The sequence below is a fragment of the Maylandia zebra genome, linkage group LG13 (genome assembly GCF_041146795.1).
Source record: "Maylandia zebra isolate NMK-2024a linkage group LG13, Mzebra_GT3a, whole genome shotgun sequence".
Taxonomy (NCBI): Eukaryota; Metazoa; Chordata; class Actinopteri; order Cichliformes; family Cichlidae; genus Maylandia; species Maylandia zebra.
The window spans coordinates 26781647-26801138 of NC_135179.1; the positions used below are offsets into that span (position 1 = coordinate 26781647).

Consider the following 19492-nt stretch of genomic DNA (forward strand, 5'->3'; position numbering starts at 1 on the left):
TGTTATACCACTCATGATATTAAATACATTAGCAGCCTCTTATATAAACCTTACCGGGATTTATGCTTCAGTGAGAATGCTGTGACCACTGGTGTAACCTGTAAATACACGTTGGCTCAAAGTAGTCGACAAACACTGTCGACCAGTTCAGTACGTCATTTCCTCTTGTGCATTTCCAGCTACTGCTTTGTTGAGGTTTTTGGATTTATTAGTAAGAGAATAATCGTCTCAGTATTATGGATAAATAATAATAGCGTCAATATAAGGACTAGCAAATGTCAGGAAATTCCTGGAGGGAGATTACTCAAACTATTGGAATCACCACAATGAAGACCTGGATGCAGGAGGAAAAGAAGGCCCAGTGTCTTGACTGATACAGCATGTAAAACATAACCACATGGTAATTAACACATACTGCGCCGGCACAAGTATAAACGCTAGCAATGAAGACAGCCGCTTGCGTAGTTTATGTCGTAGGCTCTACAAAGCAGAAGTCTAAATCAAGCCTTAGGCTGCACTCCCACAAATCCCAGCCTATTGAGGACATAAATATTCTCTTATTTTAGTTTTAAGTGTGACTGCAGAGCAAAGTTTAAACAAAAAGACTTTGAATGGGTCAGCACTGTGATTCTACTGTAGAAATGGAGGATACAATGCTGACTGCTCATTACTGCCTTTGTTACCTACTAAAGAGCAGGCTTTGGCTGCTCAGCTTTAACATCTGCTTGGCTTCCTGAATGCTAGTTTGTGTGGGCGTGCTGTATGTGCTGATGCTCGCAATGAGACGATGTTGTCTTAGCAGTATGATGCAGTTGTTTCTGTCCTGGACACAGTTTGCACTTTACCTGTACACTCTTGTACTTTTGTGCAATAAAACAAAAATAATGTCCATATTCTCCAATTTTCAAAAGTCTAAAGAGCAGGTAACCTAGTAATAGGACGGCTGGTGATTCAGTCCCCATCTGCTCCAGTCTGCACGCCTTGGGCAAGATACTAACCCCAAGTTGCCAATCCATCGGTGTATGACACTGTGAATGTTAGATAGAAAGCACTTACATAGGTAAGGCATAGAAAAACAGTGCTCGTATGAATGGGTGAATGAGGCAAGTTTTATAAAAGCACTTTAGTTCAGTCCATTTAACTCCTCCCAGCACACAAGCTGAAATTAGCTGATTATATACACGTGTTTTTATTTCATCATGCAGGTAACTTTGTGTAACTGAAGAATAAATTATAACTAATGTGATTACTGAATTGAATACAGAAATGCATGTGCTATGGAAAAATTTAACGTGATTACAATAGGGCATCAGTCTGAAATGCCTTGAACCCAACAGTGCCAATGTCAAAAACATGCTTAATAATCTCGTACAAGTATCTTAACTGTACTCGAGTTTTTAACTAAATGCAATTACTTTGACTGCCTCATGTGTATAATAGTGAAGCTTCAACACACATTTTCTTACAGACTCTATGTTCAAAATTACGGTGTCTAAAATCCCAACCAGAAACCTCAAATTAAAATGCACCTCGTTGAACACTGGAAAACTAATAGGAGTAGTCATATCTAAATCAATTATATCAATAGGTAAAAATTCCCACAACATCTCAAGTAAAACTCATTCACTCTTCACCAGTTGTTCTTATTGCAGCTGTGCCAGAATATCTGGTAATTCCAGAACAGTAGTGATAGTGTAGTCTGGCTTCTCTGACGCGCCCCCCCCTGCACTATTAATCCAAACTGTGGCCCGAACTCCGGCATTCAAGCCCCCCTGAATGTCTGTGTCCAGAGAATCTCCCACCATCACACAGTCCAGAGCCTCTACCTCCAGCATGCTGAAACACAACCTGAAGATGGAGGGGAATGGTTTCTGCTCTTTGTGTTCTCCTGCGATCACAATGGCATCGAAGAACTCCTCACATCCAGCCGTCGCCACTTTCTCTCTCTGGGTCTGGGCTACGCCGTTGGTCAGCAGCAGCAGCTTGTATCTGCTGCGCAGCTGTTTCAGGAGGTTGCATACTTGAGGAGAAAGAGTGAGAAGCTCCAGACGACTGCTTTTCCACATGTTATAACACTGAGCTGGCAAAGAAGGCGTAGAGCAATTCCCTACAGTCTCCTTGATGCTTTCCTCCCAGTGATGCGCACGGACATCATCTATGGTTTGACCAGCTGAGCAGTCAAAATTCTCATGGAACAGCTTCTGCTTGAACTTGTCACAAATGGTGCAGACGGTGCTGTCATCAAGGCCCAGCGTGGTCTTCAAAAATTCACTGGTCTGTATGAAATTCAGAAATTCACCACAAGATGTTAGCCTCCAAAATCCTTTTTTCATTTTATGCAAATGCAAAAAATAAAAATAGTCATCTGTGGCTGAAGAACAACCAAAGATACAAAGAAGGGCATTTATTTAGGTGGTTGTAGGGGCTTTAGTATTCTCGTACTCTAAACAAGCAATTTTGAGGTGCGACAGGATTTTAGTTCCTCACATGTATTATGTGCTTTTTTTTTCTGATTTTTCCATGCTTTAGTGGCATTTGGAATTGTTGTAGCAAAAAAGATATATATAAAACAACTTTTTTTTTCTAATCTCCCTTTCTTTATTCTCTTGTACAGTGTGAGTGTCGGGGATGGTCATCTCAGACGCACTGCTCTGTCTGTGAGCACACCCATCCACTAGCTGTTCAAAACTTTGGTTTGCAAGGATTAGCCAATCCGAAAGTTTTCGAAAGAAGGACAAACGGAGCCCCTGCCTGTTTAGTGATTAGCTGAATAGTGGCCCCTTCCGGACTCCGTATGCGGTCCTGCCAATCGGACAATAAAAGTGAAAACTAGGCAGCAACAGCAGCGCAAACGTCCATAACAGCCACTCAGTTAGTTAAAATAGACAATAAAGAGCCCCGAACTGAAGACAGTAAAATAAATGTATCATTGGGTTGACTGAAAGACGTCACTAGTCTACGCACTTAAACTTACAAAAACCGACTGTAATTAGCTGACGGAAATAACTTAAATTCTAGGCGAATAATTTCTTTATTTTATTACCTTTATTAGCGCCACTTCACCTGCTCGACTCGTTTCAATGAGCGTGTTGTCCAAATCAAACAAAATCGCTTTCACAGCCATGTCGTCAGCGGTAGAGGAGTGCTCTATCATTCTACGCCAAAACGCTGGTCGTTTGCGGAAGTGCTGCCGAGTGAAACGATTCATGGGAGTTGTAGTTCTAATTAACATCAATCCATTGCTATGTAGCTGTTGGATGGAGAGAGACTTCACATACTTAATTCAACTTCTGCTTCTCCTGAATTTGAATATTTGAATGAAATGCAAATGAATGAAGTTTTATTATTATTATTATTATTATTATTATTATTATTGTTATTATTATTATTATTATTATTATTATTATTATTATTATTATTATTATTATTATATTCCTCCCTAGTTATTCCCTCTTATGTATCCCCGGTATTAATTGTTAACAATTTTTTGAGAAAACTAAAAAGAACATGATCGTCACGTGAATCGAATAGCCTTCAGATAGTTCCCGGAAGTGCTTAGCGGGTAATTACAATATATAAATACAGAACTTCAAAATTGCCTTTCCTACTGTAGTTTGTATTATACAAAAAGTGTAGTTAAATCTGTGGATAGTTTAACTTGCAAGCCTTACCCTCATATATTTTAAACTTGGTCTTTTTTTTCTTTTTTCTTTTTTTTAAAGAATGCTAAATAACCACAGTCAAATAATAATATAATTACTATATTTTCTTGGAACAAAATAAACATTTTTAAGTTAATCATTTTCTGACAGTTGTTCTTCCTTGTTCTTTCAGTCATGTCGTGATAACTCTGACCGCTAATCTCTGACTAAGACTTTCGGGAAACGACATAATGGGACTGTAAGGTGACTATAAATGATGATTAAGTGCACTAGCATGAGGATAAGTGCTCTTTCTTATTAAATACAATGCACACTTAGTATTTCGAATGACTTACTCAAAGAGCTCTGGGCATTGTGATGTTTTTCCTCGCGATGGCGCCATTAAAACGAGGTATTGCATTCTTGCGTCCAGCATTATGTTGCAGATGAGATTCCTCGCTTTTTGTAATGACAATAATTTTAGTTCTTGTTTCCCCGATTAATAGTTACTAATACCTTTGATTATAACTTTATTCACAATTTGTCAAAATATAAATACAAATATTTGCAAGCAGTACAATAGTACAAGTGATATTTACTTGAAATGAAATACATCAAATCAATCAAGAATCTGATCACAGTGACTCAACAAAACACAAAACATTTACACAGTTTTTGGAACTCAGCATCTATAGTGCATTGGTCTTCATGATTTAAACAACTTGATGAGATGTATTCTATAGTTCATGACATAAATTCTCATTTATATTTTTTAAACTGGAGTTTTTATTTTAATCCTTTAACTATTAAAAAATAATAAATTAAATGTTACTGTCCATATATAGGTTTTAATTTGTACGATTTTTTTTTGCTATATCGTGCAATGTATTGGTTTAAAAAGTCACTGTAAATTTTGTTCAGGTTTCTCAGAAAAAGAAAAAAATCACACTGAAAGGTCCCAAAAACTCATGTATCAAATATAATAGTTTTGGCTTTACAGCTTTAATTTATATTTCTAAAGCCCAAATATAGCAGCTTTCCTAAACGTATCCATTGCCTCATTGTGATTTAGACTCTGTGCACTATTTTCCACAGCCCTAGTTCCCTTTTAATGCGTGCACTTTGTCTGTGTCCTGCTTATCTTAACCACCAGAAGGTGATGATAGAGCAGGAAACCATCAGTGTCATCGCTTGTCTACATAAATTGCCTACGTGACTCTTGACCAGGCATATTTCTAATTTAAACCATATTCCGTGACACACACTCTTTCAAAATAAAAACATACCTCAGTTCTTATGCAACCTGTCCTTAACGCTGTCTCATCTGGCAGTGAGCCAGAGGTTCACACGCAACAGTGTGCAAGCCTGTTGTACTCTCGTACCAAACCTGATCAGAAATCACAACAATCCTTTCTCACGTTACTTCAGAGGACTCTGTCTGCAGCTCCAGCGATTGTGCCTTTTTACAGAAACTGGGGCAAAAATAGTGTGGGAGGCTTAACCTGTTTTTATCTGCCAGACCAAACAGCACTTGATGCTTGCATGCGAAGGATACGCTTATTCAAATTACAGACGTGCATTAAATGAATCCAAAACCTCTTTTTTTTTTACTCCTAAACTTAAAAGGGGAAACGAAACATAAACAGTGAATGAGTGAAGAGCACACTTACAAGTGTAAAGATGGAATTTCCCCTCTCATGTGAGGGGGGTGGGGGGTACAAATAACTTCCCTAATACTTGTCACTCTTTCCAAGAAAGTGCAGGCATCTGAATGACCGATGAGACCTGGTGTCTTTGTGTGCACGACAGCCATCCTCCTTTATCTGTATGGGTAACCGTGGCTGCACAGTCACACGCTATCTCTCAGCTGGTCACGAATCTCCTGCAAAAGACGGTTATTAAGGGTGCAATTCCTCTTTGTAACCTTTTCATAACAGGAATATGATATCAGGGTATTTTTGATCTATTTTTCCCCCTCCACTAGTTTAAAGATATTATCATCACCTGTTTTTCTTGTGACCCTCACTCGGCTCTTTAGATCCGAGGTGCTCATCTGTGTTTCTGATCTCTTTATGTGTGTGTGCGTTTGTGCTTTTGGCGTGTCTTCTGCTCTCTCTGGACTAATTCTGGGTCAGGCCTACAAGTCATTGGGACAGGTGAGTGTAGGATATCAAAAGAAGGTGGTGATCATTTGTTATTAAATGGATTTTGCTGCTCCGCCTCATTATTAACAGCAGGTGAATATGGTTACCTGAACTTTACAGGCATGTTCTGAGTGCTACGTGACACCAGGCATGAATCATAGGAATTGTGCAGGTCAAAAGATATGAGGATCCCCTCATGTAGATAGTACTTCATCTGCACTTCTCATAACCAGGTGACACAACGTTTCATTAAATCATTGAAATATCTAAATGCTCTTCAGTTCTGAAAGATTTGGATCTGTCATGCACGCTGCGTTAGGAAGGATAACTGAAACCTAGTTGTCCCTACTTTGTAAAGTTGCCTCCAACAAACCTCCCTCTGATATAGAGACAAACTGCCACACACACATATACACGTACAAGTGAGATTTAATCGAGTGTAGGGGAATGCATGAACTACAGTCTAAATAGAGAAACACTGGTGTGTCAAATGGCACTTGTTATGGAAGCAATGGGATGAGTTTTAAGCTGCACGTACACACAAACAAAATCAACACAATCCGGGGCAGGATGGTGCCTCCTCGGGCGGTTATGAAATGCTCTCTGTGATCAAGGAGCGATACGCCTTTCTGCACAGCTTATATAAATTGTGTGACCTATAGAAGTGTCTCCTCTACAAGCAGCAAATCTCAATAGTCAAATCTTAAGCTTCATGCGTCTCTTGGGTACTAAAAAATCCAAATGCACATAAACTGTCCACTTTCTTAGTGTTTTTTTTGTTTTGTGGCTGATTATCATCTGAAATGTGGCTACTATGAATGTTCCTGTGTAGGAGAATATAGGACCTCCCATAGTAGTCTGGCTGGTTGCCAGTTCTTCCACTAGCCTCGGTTTCTGTGCTGATGCACCTGAGCTCTCCTGACCAGCCACTGAACCAGCGCACCAGCAGGGAGGCAGGCAAACTATGTGTGGGCAGTGGAGTATAGCACCGAGAGCATCAGAGCCATCAACACAGCAATCGAAAGCCAGTATCCAGAGGGCCATGTGTGAATTTATACTGTGCACATTGTCAGTGCTTTTTTTTGTATTTGAAATCATAAAGTTGCACACTGCATCAGATAAATGAAACTTCTATGATAAAAAAAGACAAATTTGAGGTTAATAATTGCTGCTGTTGTCTTGAATATATATCTTTCAACCTAAACAAATGCTTAAACAACTATCTAGTCAAAATTGGTGTCAAATATATTTAGTTTATTATGCAATTTTCATAAAACAATCTGTATTTAAATTCACCCTCCTAAGTGTTTACTTTTAAATCCCACATCTCCAGTTTGTAAAGCACTTTTTTACTGCAAATTAATACAAATACAAAGGAAAGACACAGACCAAACCAACAGGCTCAACGTATTAAAGTCCCAAAGAAAATTTCCCAATAAAATTATTTCATTTTGTTAATTTTCCAGCTCATCGAGTTTTCATTTCCATGAGCTGAAAGTGATGTCATTTCCCTAACACCTATAAGGATGTTGTATTTTATTATTACGGGCCTATTAAATCAGAGACGCTTGTTTTTTTTGTATTTGTTCCGGCAGGCCTACAAAAAAAAGAAAAAAAAAAAAAAAGAAATTCCACCTAACGAATAATTCACAGATTTCAGAAGAGGTGCGTTCATCTTAACAGTAAGCCCTGGACGGTGACTCCCTTCCTCGTTTCTATTTAGGCAGGAACAAAGTCGCACGAATGACTCAGGATGTTAAAAATACACAGAAATGCTGCGTAACCGTGACTTGAGATAATCTGTGACTGCTGGTTTCACGAGAACGGCCAAGAAGTTGCAACAAGCTGAAAAGTTCCCCCGCACTGCTCTGCTGGCATGTCGCTGACATTAATTATAATGTCACATTTTTACAAGAGAGCAAAATAAACTGCCAGCAGAGTGAACCAGCTGACATATGTTTCCATGCATCCAATTACTTTTGCTTTTCAAAATGTACATTTATGTCTCTTTAGGTGTGGTCAAAATATGGCTTTTTGGCCCATTTTTAATTATTGGAAAATTCTGATATATTTTGAGGTGACTGAGTGAGATTCAGACTCACAATACACTAAACCAACCTCAAAATACACAATAGGAAATCCCTGTTATACATTCATGTTGTGAATATAATGAATATCGTGGATATCGTGTGTGTGATGACACAGCAGCGATGCTGAATGATTCTACGTCGTGTCACTGTATGCCAGTGGTGCAGTTTTTCAGGCTGACTGGATGAAGACGAGATGGGGGAGGCTGGGACAGATGACTGGATGAAGTGGATCCGACGCTCTGATGGTTCCTTCTCACACGTGCAAGGAAAAACACAACACACATGAAACCATAGCCAGTCGCTTGTACTGCAGCTCCTGAAAAGCAATTTAATCTCTTATCAAATTATTTTTTTTCTATCTAGGACTCTTTCAGTCTTATTTAGAGTTTTAAAATCTTGGTCAATACAAATTAAAAGAAGGCAGAAACAGATTTTTATAGCACTGCTTCCAGTAAGAATGAGAGGAAAGGCTGAAAATGTAATACAACACTGGAAACAGAGTCGACTTTGTAGCCAAAAATCTGTCAACTTTAGCAGGTGATTTGCAACTCCTACTTTCCCATGTAATCTTGAAACTCTGACATCATGGGTTGTCGCACGCCATTTGCCTTGGAAAAACCCCCAGTGGGACATTTAGAAAGTTCCAATCAACTGACAGCAGGTGATTGGTGAAGTCCCATGACTTATCACAGGTTTCCGACCCATTAAAGATGATGATAAAATCTTAAAAAAATCTAATGGCCCCTATCATGACTGAGGGGTTAGGATAAGATATGTTGTGCGTTTCAAGATTCTGTTTCTTTTTGAGGTTTTCCCCAATTAGTTTTCATTTCTGGGAATATAATATTTTTTTAAAGTAAAAGTTCAAGTTCTAGTTTATTTTGCACCAGGGTATTTCCTCATTTTCTTCTTGTTTTGTTCTTTTTTTCTGTAAAATGTTTACTAGACATAGCTTTGCAATATTATTTTCACTAATTCTAAAAAGAAATTGACACGTTTGTGGAATTTGTTTGTTTGTTTTTTGTTGACTTTTAAAACAGATTTACAAAGCAGCACACAGAAATTGCTCCATTTCAGACAGCCGGTTACTTTTACATCGACATTAAAAACCCCATTATGAGTCCTCTCCTGACTGGGAGTCATATTTGGGATCTGGCATTTACACTGAACCTGGTAAAGCAGTTTTCTGATTGTGTGACTGCCCTCAGTGTCATAACTGTAGCACGCCAGGCTGTTCCAAACCAGGATCCGGCCTTATCCAGGTTTTCTGAAACCAGCAAGCATATGGCAACACATTTTAAGATCCTACATTATCCTTCTCTTTTAAAAGGCCACTGTGGGTAAACTGAAAGCTCAGCTCAGCATCTAGTAAATGATAAATGGCTTTTTTCTAGTCTTATTGCCCAATCAAAGCACTTTAACGCTGCCAAATTAATAACTTCTCTTATCGACAGCTGGAAAGCTTACAGATTAGCAAGTTATGTCACGTTTGTTTTATCTGTAAAAACCACTGAGTAAGAATTACAACATGTGGTGTTATAAGTGTTAATTATGACACACTGTAACTTTATAAAAACTTTGTGTTTTGATTTTATGGATGCTGAGAAGACAAGTAAAGTGGCCAAATGCCCTCAAAACAACCTAAATAATTATTATTGTACATGAATTTAAAAAAAAAATAAAAATGTTTCAACAGAATTGCGGGCGAAACATTACTTCATGTATACACACACCACAGTGCGGTGTGTGTATAATGTGCAGGGCTCTTCTCTGATATGACAAAAAACCCGCCCCCGATCAAATCTCCCTTTCCGTGCGCTCTCAAACTGGATCATCAGCTCGAAAAAAAAAACCCGGAGGTGGAGAGAACAGATGGCGTTTAGCTGCTTGACACTTTCCATCTGATGTTTTTTTTTCCTTCATCGGGGAGGAGTGTTGCCCCAGTGTCGTTGCAGAGGTTTTAAAAGAAGCTTCCAGATGGAGGCTCTGGCACTGACGTGGAGGAGACATGACTCTGTATGGATTTTGTGTGTCATTCCTGCCTGTCCCTGTCTATGGGCTCACTATGAGATCACCCACCAGTCGCCTCCAAACGTATGACTTTAGAGCCATGACAAATAAGCGTGTCCTCTTTCAGTATGGAATAAAAGTGTGATCATTTAAAGGAAAAGTCACAGTCTTTTTCTGGTCGTTATGACTCTGTGTGTAAACTTGCTTCAATGTGTAAACTGAAATGAATGTAATAATCAGTGCATCAGATTGAAATAACTCATTTTGCATGTCTATGCCATGTCACAGTGAGTTGCAGAAACCTTTGTAGGTAAAATGAAAAATAAACAAATGAATTGTGGGATAATATTTTGTATAATGTGTCCCCAAATGGCACACATGATCCAAAAACAGGTTGCTGTAATTTGGATTGTGCATGGAGTTGTGTTTCTTGTGCATCCTGTGCCTCGGGGATTTGGAAAAGTCTTCTTTTAGCAGGGACTATATGGCTTATGTCATTACATAATTGGATCAAGTGGGTTTTGTTACCTGGGCAATGAAATCAAGCATGCTCCAAACTATACTAACCAGTTCCCATTAACACACCCCTGAAAATGCTGCTGGCAGAGAATATGTGATTTATTTCAAACTTAAATCTAAAGTACATATCGGAAGAGAAACCGTTTGCGTTTTAAAGATGCTTTTTTTGACTCGTTGGCATTAACCAAAGGTTCGGAAATGCTGGTGGGTTACATTCCACGCTCAACATCCTGTGGGTCTTTTGACAGAGCTCTCTCGTGAAGTAGGACACCAGATCTGGATAAGGGTGGTGACGGATGGCCCCCAGGAAGACTGTTAGCTGGACCCTCCTTTTATCTCACCTGGCTGGGAAGAACGAGGCCTCTGACCTTGGATGCAGAAGCTGAAGGGAGCCTTTGTTGTCAGTGTGGCATGGGAATAACGTTGGATAACAAAGAGGCCCTCTCTGCCGGGCAGCAAACTCCTCTTTTCATCTGTAACTTCTACACTGGTGAGAGTTACACCTGTGCCTTTGTGCAGGCTGTCAATGAGGTTATACAGCAGCACTGTTTATCTGCTGTTGGCTAAAACGATTCCAGCATGTGGAGCAGAGGGATGCGGAGTCTTAAAAGAAAAAAAAGGAAATATAAAAATAAGAGATAGGAAACATGAAGCTGTGACAACAAACAAAAAGCAGCCTAGGCCTATTGCAGTGTAACAAACTGAGGACCTTATCCAGCACTAACTACATGCTTTATCAAAAAAGGAAAATTGAAACCTAATTTTAAAAGCAGGAAGGGCGTCTGTCTCCAGAGTCGAAACTGGGAGCTGGTTCCACAGAAGAGGGCCCTGAAAGCTGAAGGCTCTGCCTCCCATTCTACTTTTGATATCCAATTATAAGCCCATAGTGTGAAAGCAATGTGCTCTGTTGGGGTGATGTGGTGTTATGAGGTCTTTGTGAGGTCTTTACCAAGACCATGGTGCATTCATGATAAGCAAGTGGGTGTAATGTGTCCTGCCAGCCAAGAGAGAAATGGATCTCCTACTTTATGTTACATGTAAACAATATTGCAACATGAATTTCCCAACACGGTCTGGAGTTCATGCGTGAACTTTAGTGGGGCGTTTTTTTCTTTCTTTCTTGATGAGGCACAAAGATAAGTCTAAATAAATCCTAATGTTGCACCATGTGTGCTGGATCTGTCAGCACAGGTGATTCTGTGCTAACGTGAGAAAAAGTAAAAGCAAAAGAAAAAGTAATAGAAACTAGTAATATCCCACCTTTTTTTGGTAATCATTCGGTTTTTATCTGCCTTTAAGTGCTTCATGTTCATATTCCAGATAGGAACTGTGAACCAGCTGAAAAGCATAAGGAGTGTCTATTGGTCAAGTGGCCACAACCAATTCAGGCTTGGTAGGAATGACAGTAGGACAGAGAGGCCAAAAGACATCAGTCACTATTTGAAATGAAAGCCAGTGCAGAAGTACTTTGAAATGCTTTACACATGGGCTGCCCCCACAAAATCTTTGGCTCTATGTTAGTAATTTTTTCCCCCCCACAAGTCAATGTGACATTATTATGTAAATGTACTCTTCAGATCAATGTGCTTGTCACACAGTGGAAATTTGTATTTATCTTGTATATTGTTTTTATTCTGATTTTTAGTGTTTATGAGTGTCGTTTTATTTGCATGGTTTTATTCTGTTTCTGTTGCATGGTTTTTAGTGTTTTATGTGACATGGTTTTTATCCACTGTGGACTGGCTGCACATGGGACAAATTAGCTGATAGGGACCACCTGCTGAGGCAGGGGTGTGTCCAGAGGTGGCCTATCAGCTGTGTAAAGACCTTTTAAAAACAGGCTAGCTGAGCACTGAAGGGGAGAGGCCCCAGACTGGAAGGTTAACATGAGATGGCCAGCATGACGCGGCGACCCAGTCCTGGCCTCATGGAATGGCAACAGTAAGAGACAACGCGTGTGATCGGCAGCAGGGCAGAGGTTTACCTCTGCCTGCATTTGTGAGTAGGGTCTCTACTGTTGTTTACTGGGTGCAGCTGGATTGGGAGAGGGTCGCCAGGGCCGCTTCTGGAACCATTGTTCTGGCCCCTATTTGTCATTTTACAGGACACTGATGCAAGGGGAGCTGTGGCGATGGTCGCATGATGGATTCGGGTGCAGAACACAAGCCGGGCTGGGAAGTGATGGGCCAGTGGAAGGACAAGAAGATGGGAGGCTCTTTCTTGTCTGTCGAAGACGAGGCTGGCGTGGACTCTGCTCTAAAGAAGGAATTCCTGGCCTGCTGATGGACCCATAATGAACATGTGGCATAATTATAGCAAGGTGGGTTTTAGTGAATGTAGAAAATGGTAGTTTTACGGGTTTTAGAATTGTTTTATTTAGTTTTAGTAGATTGACAACATTTTATTACGTACATTTTAAGGGTGTTTTTATTTGTGCTCCCTGGCCTAGTAATAAACTGTTTCTGATCAGACCTGCTTCCTCTCTGTGCCCGTGGTATCTGACTCGCTTGCTCCCCCTTGTATTTTAAAGAATCTTTCTTTTTAGCGTGACATTCTGGCGCGACCGCTTTAGTGTCGTTGCGTGTTACATGCTGGTATTCATTTTGAAAATAATCCCATAATTAGGAAGGTTTTAAATGTTTGGGGATGTGATTGGCTTCACTGACGTGCTTGGTCTGAAGCGACTGACTGGGCACAGCAGGTCAGGAGGCTTGTTCACGGGTAAATCCAAGTCACATTCAAACAGTTTCAATTGCAGTGTAATGTAAAGCCTGCAATCATGCGTCATCTGTTGGTGAAGTAGCCAGGAGTTTTTCCACAAACAGCTTTGCTGTTCCTTAGCAATCATTCGAATCAGTTTTCCATTCACTGTTATTACAGCTTCTTCTGTTAATTGTACAAACAGTCCCTCAATGAAGTCTAATATTCATTTTTGTTTCAGTAAGTAAATGTTTGTGCATCTTCCTTTATGGTTTACACTTTATCTACCTCAATCCCACTAACCAGAAAAGATGGCCTGACCATAAAGCTATTTTTCGAACTTTATTTGTCTCCAATGTGTGAACCAATGCGTGCCACCATCAGACAGCTGAGATCACAGCACTTCACTTCAGAGTTTAGAAAATGAAGTGTAACCAAGTTCTTGTTTTTCAGCTTAAAGAACACGAGGAGTGTCTGCTGTGTACATGGCACATTCAGCCTGTACCTGCTTTAGCGGTGACTATGCTTTGGAGAATTTTTGTATTTGTTCTCAATGATTGATGCATATCCTGAAGGTACATAAAGTACAAGCTGCAAAAGCACTTAGATCATTTTCCATGACTAAGAAACGGTGAGTGAGCTGATAGTGATGTGTTGGGGCTTGGGTTTGTAAGGGCAGCTATCTTTGCTAGTAAGCTACTGATGACCCAGACTATGGTTACATTCCAGGAGGGATGTTAGTGACTCAAACGCCTCTGAACAGGAACACAGTGTTTGGAGCAGAGATAATTGGTGGGTCGTTAAAAACGTAATCCTGTTACTGGATTATGTTTCTCATGACATGAGAGTTATACTGTAAATGTGTACATTTTATCAGATTTCATTGTACCTGCATTGCCAAAAGCACTCATACATTACACGTTTATAACTGACTAGTGCATCTATAAAATAACAGAAAGTGTCCCAGTGGACGTTTGGTCTTTTCCTTTCCCTCTCTTTATGTTATTATCACTTCACTTCTCTTTTGCTAACCTGGCCTTCACCCCCTGTCAGCTCCAGTATAATAAGCGCAGAGATAATCATAATGAATAATAGATAAAATAAATAAATAGAATAAAAAGAGAAGCCTATAGAGAGTCTATAGTGCTGCTATGAACTCCCTTTAGAAGCAATGAACCCTTAAGAAACAGCCCAAAGAGACCACATGGGACCACCCTCCTGTAGGCCCACCACCTGCCAGAGGCGCCGTAGGGGACGGGTGCACTGTCAGGGGCAGAGCCTCTGGATGGCCAATCCCTGGCTATCTAGGCTGGCTATTTAATAATTTAAATCATGGAATGTTGATTTGAATTTGTAAAAATAAATATTGTAAAAAAAAAATCTTTCAAAATTTAATTCACAAGGATATTTTTAAACATTTTATATTAATTACACACAAAGCTAAATATTTCAAGGCTTTTTTTTTGAGAGATGATAATGGCTTATAGTTTATGGAAATCCCAAATCCAGTCCAGGGTCTCAAATTACTAAAGATCCAATGTAGATTTTGGACATTTCTCATTTACAATACAGAAAAGTCCAACTTGTGCATTGACTTTGGACGTGATCAAACACTGGACCAACAATGCAAGAAGATGAGATGGCACAGACTGCAAAAACTTCACACGGGATTGCAAACACTTTGGATTCAGTGTCTCTCCAATCTTTCTCTGAAAGACTAGTCCAGAGAAGAAGCCTCCGACGCTCTAACTGGTTTAGGAGTTGGTTGACTCTTAAAACAGATATGGTTTTTGTTGCAGAGCCATTAGCCTTTCAGAACAGCTCTGAAAGGCTAATGTTTCCCAAAAAACACCTTTTTCTTAATTTGCAGTGTGTTTGACCTCTCACCATAGAAAAGACTTACTGTGCCTTTCCCTACTCATGGAGAGTGTTTATGACCGCCTGGAAAACTTTCAAGTGTTCTCCATGATCAGGGTTTTATGTATGGAATTAGACTGAGGGATGCACCATGTTTATGCCTTTTGAATAGTTAGAAGCTGATACTCAAAATGTTTTTCAATAATGTGAGATACTGGATTTATAACTACAACAAATAAAGGCATGAAATATTTTACTTGAGAAAGGTTTATGGAATATACAGTCCAGACCAAAAGTTTGCGACCACTTGAAAAATGGCAAAAAAAACATAATTTGCATGGCTGGATCTTAACAAGGTTCCAAGTAGAGCTTCAACATGCAACAAAAAGAAATGAGCATGCAAATTATTGAAAACTTTTTTTTGATATTCTACATTGTTGAGATGCACAAGTATTTGTGGATGAATCTTAACCCCTTACAAAATTGTATATTTTTTTTACTTAATTACTTTTAACATTTTTTGTGCTAATTTTTAAATAATTAATTAAAAATGCCCAAGGCTGAAGGTTCCTTCCATCTTCATGGTCAGTCACAGATATACAAAAAACAGGTAGACAATCCATTTTTAGGAAATATGTCAAGTGATGCATGGGGGTAGGCGGGATATGCAGGCTGTGACACACACTGAATTTTATTCCATTATCCTCTGCCACCAGGGTTCTTCTCTCTCTTTCACAGAGAGTTCCAGTTGAGGTGCATTGCTTTCTTTCTCAGGGTGGGACAGCAGTTGCCTTAACACAGTTAAGTGCTTGTAAAAACATACAGACCATAGTGACTGCCTTGTTGTGTGAAGGTGAAATCACGCCATACAGTATTTAAATGAGGTCCACTCAAACCCTCTGGTTTACAACACAATGGATCCACAAAGAAACAAACATACTGAGCACGTAGCGTTCCCATCAACACCCTAATTACACGATTCTTGGATCATTACTGGGTTTCGATTTCATATGTTGCGTGTTCCTGCGTTCCCATGAATTACACTTACACTACAGCTGAGGGATTGCAGCAGATGTTGACATCAATTAGCAACGAACAAACATGCGAAAACAAAGGTGTGTCACAAAGTTCTGAGGAAAGTGTTAAATTCAGCAGGCGCATGTAAACATTGAGACTTTACACACCACGGTGGGAAGCTGTCAGTGCCACTCTCAGCAGCCTGATAATTACCAAACACTATTTTAGTTGCACTGGCAGGAGACACCTGGCTCCACTGTCACTAAAAAGGCCTCGATGCCCAAGTGAGGCAGGGTACGTTTGAACATTTGGTAAAGATATGCAGCTGGTTTATTTGTAAGAGTTACTTTAACCAAGTAGAGTAACAGTAGCAATAACAGATATTACTATTCTCTGGCAGGTACCTGCAAATTAAAGCATAAATGCACATTTTTTAAAATAATTGCATAGGAGGCCTGCCTGACCTACTGGTTCAGGGGGCTCAGGGAACTTTAAAAAAAACAAAAAAGAGTGGTGCCAACAAGAAACATTGATTAACTCCTTGGACATGCAAAACTGACAAAAAACGAGAGGAAGATGCCAAACAACTACTAAGAGATGAAAACAAATCCTCTGACTGAAATACACATTTACAATTATTCAAACAGGAAATTAACCTCTTAAGCCCCAACGGCCCCTGAAATGGGGGTTAACTATAAATGATGGATGTGACTAAAAAGACATTCTGTGCCTTTGTGTGTGCATGCATGCTGTTCTCTCTCCAGCTGTAGGACTGAGAGCCACTCGAATTGTGCTTCAATCTTTTTTCTTCCATGGAGCAGCAGCTTTCCGACTTCCTGTTTCAACTGGACTGATGGCTTGAATGCCTCAAGCTATACAATTGGATTCAAGTGTTGCACTTGAGTCTAGTTTTGAGGTACTTCTTCAATTTTCAGACTCCAATACATTTCAAAAGGACTTGTTCCTCTGCATTTACAGGGCACCTGCAGTGCTTTAAAATAAAAGTCTAATGAATATTAAGTCAAACACTGAGAAAACTTACATGCTGGCTGATTTTTAAACACTACTGACAGACATTAACCTTATAAAAGTTTATTATTTAAGCAGCACCTGTGTCCCAGCTGTGTCCGGTAATCATTTTGCAATCAATTTTTTCTGTGTTGGGGCAATGAGGTGACTAACTTGAACTCAGGACAACAGCAAGTAGGTCCTGCTGCCTTTAAGAAGAATAAAATAGAGTAAATAATAATCAGAACCATAATCATGTGTTACTGTGCTCTCTCTTGTTTAAGCTGACATGTTTAATGGACCTGAATATCACTACTGATGATAAGTATTAAAAAAGTTTTATGAAAGAGCAGCTTAACAACAAGAAAAAAAAAATGCTAAAGAAAATCACATATTTACATAAACAAGAACAGGAACATGAACAACTAGATGTGACATTACATATCTCAATGCATATTGACTTTACTCACTATTTTAAATAACATTGCATTGTATGTTCCTTTAATGCACTTGTTTTATACAAGTGTATATATAATATATTATATATACACTTGTATATACATAATATATTATATATATATATATATATATATATATATATATATATATATATATATGCCAATTGTGATTGCAACACAATTGGCATTTAAATCTAGTGGAGATTTTATTGTTCTTTCAAAACTCTTTTTATTTTGTACCTGTTTTTATGTGTTAGGACTGACTCATTATATTCTGTGCACTACAGCGGGTCTCTGCTCTGTGCACTGTCCCTGCCAAGTACACTAGCTGAATTTTAAAAATAGATTTTATATATAATGCTTCTTAATATTTACTTTTTTGTGGATTCGCAAGCTACCATGCAGGGAGATAATCCCTTTTGGTTAAGCAGATAATTAGAGCAGTAATAAGTTCAAACTATGCTTCACCATTCTGCAGAAACACACACATATAATGGTTTGTCATCTGCGAGTCTCCTTAATAATGTTTTTTTGCTCAGTTTTTATTCTAAACGTTTTATAACTCAATATAAACTCAGTATCGCACGTCATTTTAAAACACAGAAACCACCCGAGTACAAGAACAAAAGACTGTTGAATCTGCTTTGTGTTGTTGCCTTCAGATAACAGATGACAAATATTCGAACCGAGCCTACACCCATGAAACTCGGTGTTTGCATACCTTTAGGGAGCACGCAAAACCTCGATAAGTTCATATTTAGGCCAACCAAGAAAATATTACTTGGCCACTCATTGATTGTGCTGATCTCAGCCTCCTGTTGTCCTGTTACCCTCCTGAGGCTCACACAGACATTCCTCTGACTCTGCCCCACTGAGGTAAGCTCTTCTAAGGCTTTTAACTAAAATCTTGATATGCATGCAAGCAGCATTCATCTGATGTCGTGGAGTCTTAATAGCTGCTTCTGAAAGATTCCTCATTAGATATCGCACCGCCCTGCAAATCCTCCCCTCCCTCGCTCGATCTTTTCGTGAGAAGAAGGCGCAACAGAGAGCTGTCCGGGCAGAGCTCCACACGTGATGGTTGCAGTGTAACAATAACTCTCCGACAGCTCATCTTACCATCTTACCTGCTCCTGTCTAGTGAGCATAAATCAGACACAGGCTACAAGCATTTGCAAAACAGGGAGTTTGTGCTGTTAAAAGGGAATGAATGCATTTAAATATATTTTAAAAAATCCTGATGCAAATTTCAAAAGCCCTTCGAAAGTATTTGTGGCTGCAGAGCAAATGTCTCAGCAGGCGTGTTTGCGTGCATACATGAAAGCAGGAGTTGAAGATTACAGAGCATTGCGTGCTGCTGCAACCTTGTCCATCCAGTTTGGTATGTTTCATTCAGCCTGACACACACACTCAATTACCTGGTTATAAACAGGAATGTAAACTACAAGGAATGTCGACGAAAAAAACCCCCTACAGGACAGAACACAGGGACTTTTATGAATGGGAAAAAAAGCTGTTCTCACATACCATTCATAAATTTGCTTCGATGCACTCGCAAGACAATCCAAGCCTGCAGAGAGAGGCTAATACAATAAGCTGTATTGTTGTGATATTAAAATTACTCAGTGTCAGTTTTGGGGGAAATTACATCTTACAATCTAAAACAAATAAAAATAACCCGAAGTTGCGACAGATATTTTTCATCTGCTGATCAAGTTGCTTGTGTGCTGTAAATGCACTCATTTGAATGTTCTTCCTGCTTGTAAAAGTTATCTGAGGCTGTCACAGCACATCGAAGTCTCACTGAGACGGAGTTAATCCAGAGTGACAGGCCAGATTTTCACCTCTCTGCCAGAGTACCAAAGCCATGACAACATTTTCTCTTTTCTTTTTTGTTCCACCGAGACAAAAGTCAAACAAACAAACAGTCCCATACAATCCTAGTGGTGCTTTATGCTCCTTGACAACCAACCGGCAGAGGTTTCGATGGGAGTTGATGCAGCAGCACAGGAAGTTATGTCACAAAGGCTCTGAAAAAGATGCTTCTG

At 39.4% G+C, this 19492-nt stretch overlaps 1 protein-coding gene across 1 annotated transcript; it reads right to left on the reverse strand.

The window, feature by feature from the left end:
- Positions 1 to 1089: 1089 nt before the first annotated feature.
- Positions 1090 to 3194, reverse strand: nanp (N-acetylneuraminic acid phosphatase). Its single transcript, XM_004554524.3, has 2 exons — positions 3044 to 3194; positions 1090 to 2276 (listed from the first exon to the last, which is right to left on the reverse strand). The coding sequence occupies exons 1-2, from the start codon at positions 3152 to 3154 to the stop codon at positions 1644 to 1646; spliced, it is 744 nt and encodes a 247-aa protein (XP_004554581.2). The 5' UTR covers positions 3155 to 3194; the 3' UTR covers positions 1090 to 1643.
- Positions 3195 to 19492: the final 16298 nt, after the last annotated feature.

What these genes read in the sequence shown, in the direction of transcription:
- nanp (XM_004554524.3), bottom strand. Translation starts at nt 3,154, where the DNA reads ATGATAGAGCACTCCTCTACCGCTGACGACATGGCTGTGAAAGCGATT. An exon ending in GTGAAGTGGCGCTAATAAAG is followed by an intron (nt 2,277 to 3,043) that starts GTAATAAAATAA and finishes AATTTCATACAG; the next exon opens with ACCAGTGAATTTTTGAAGAC.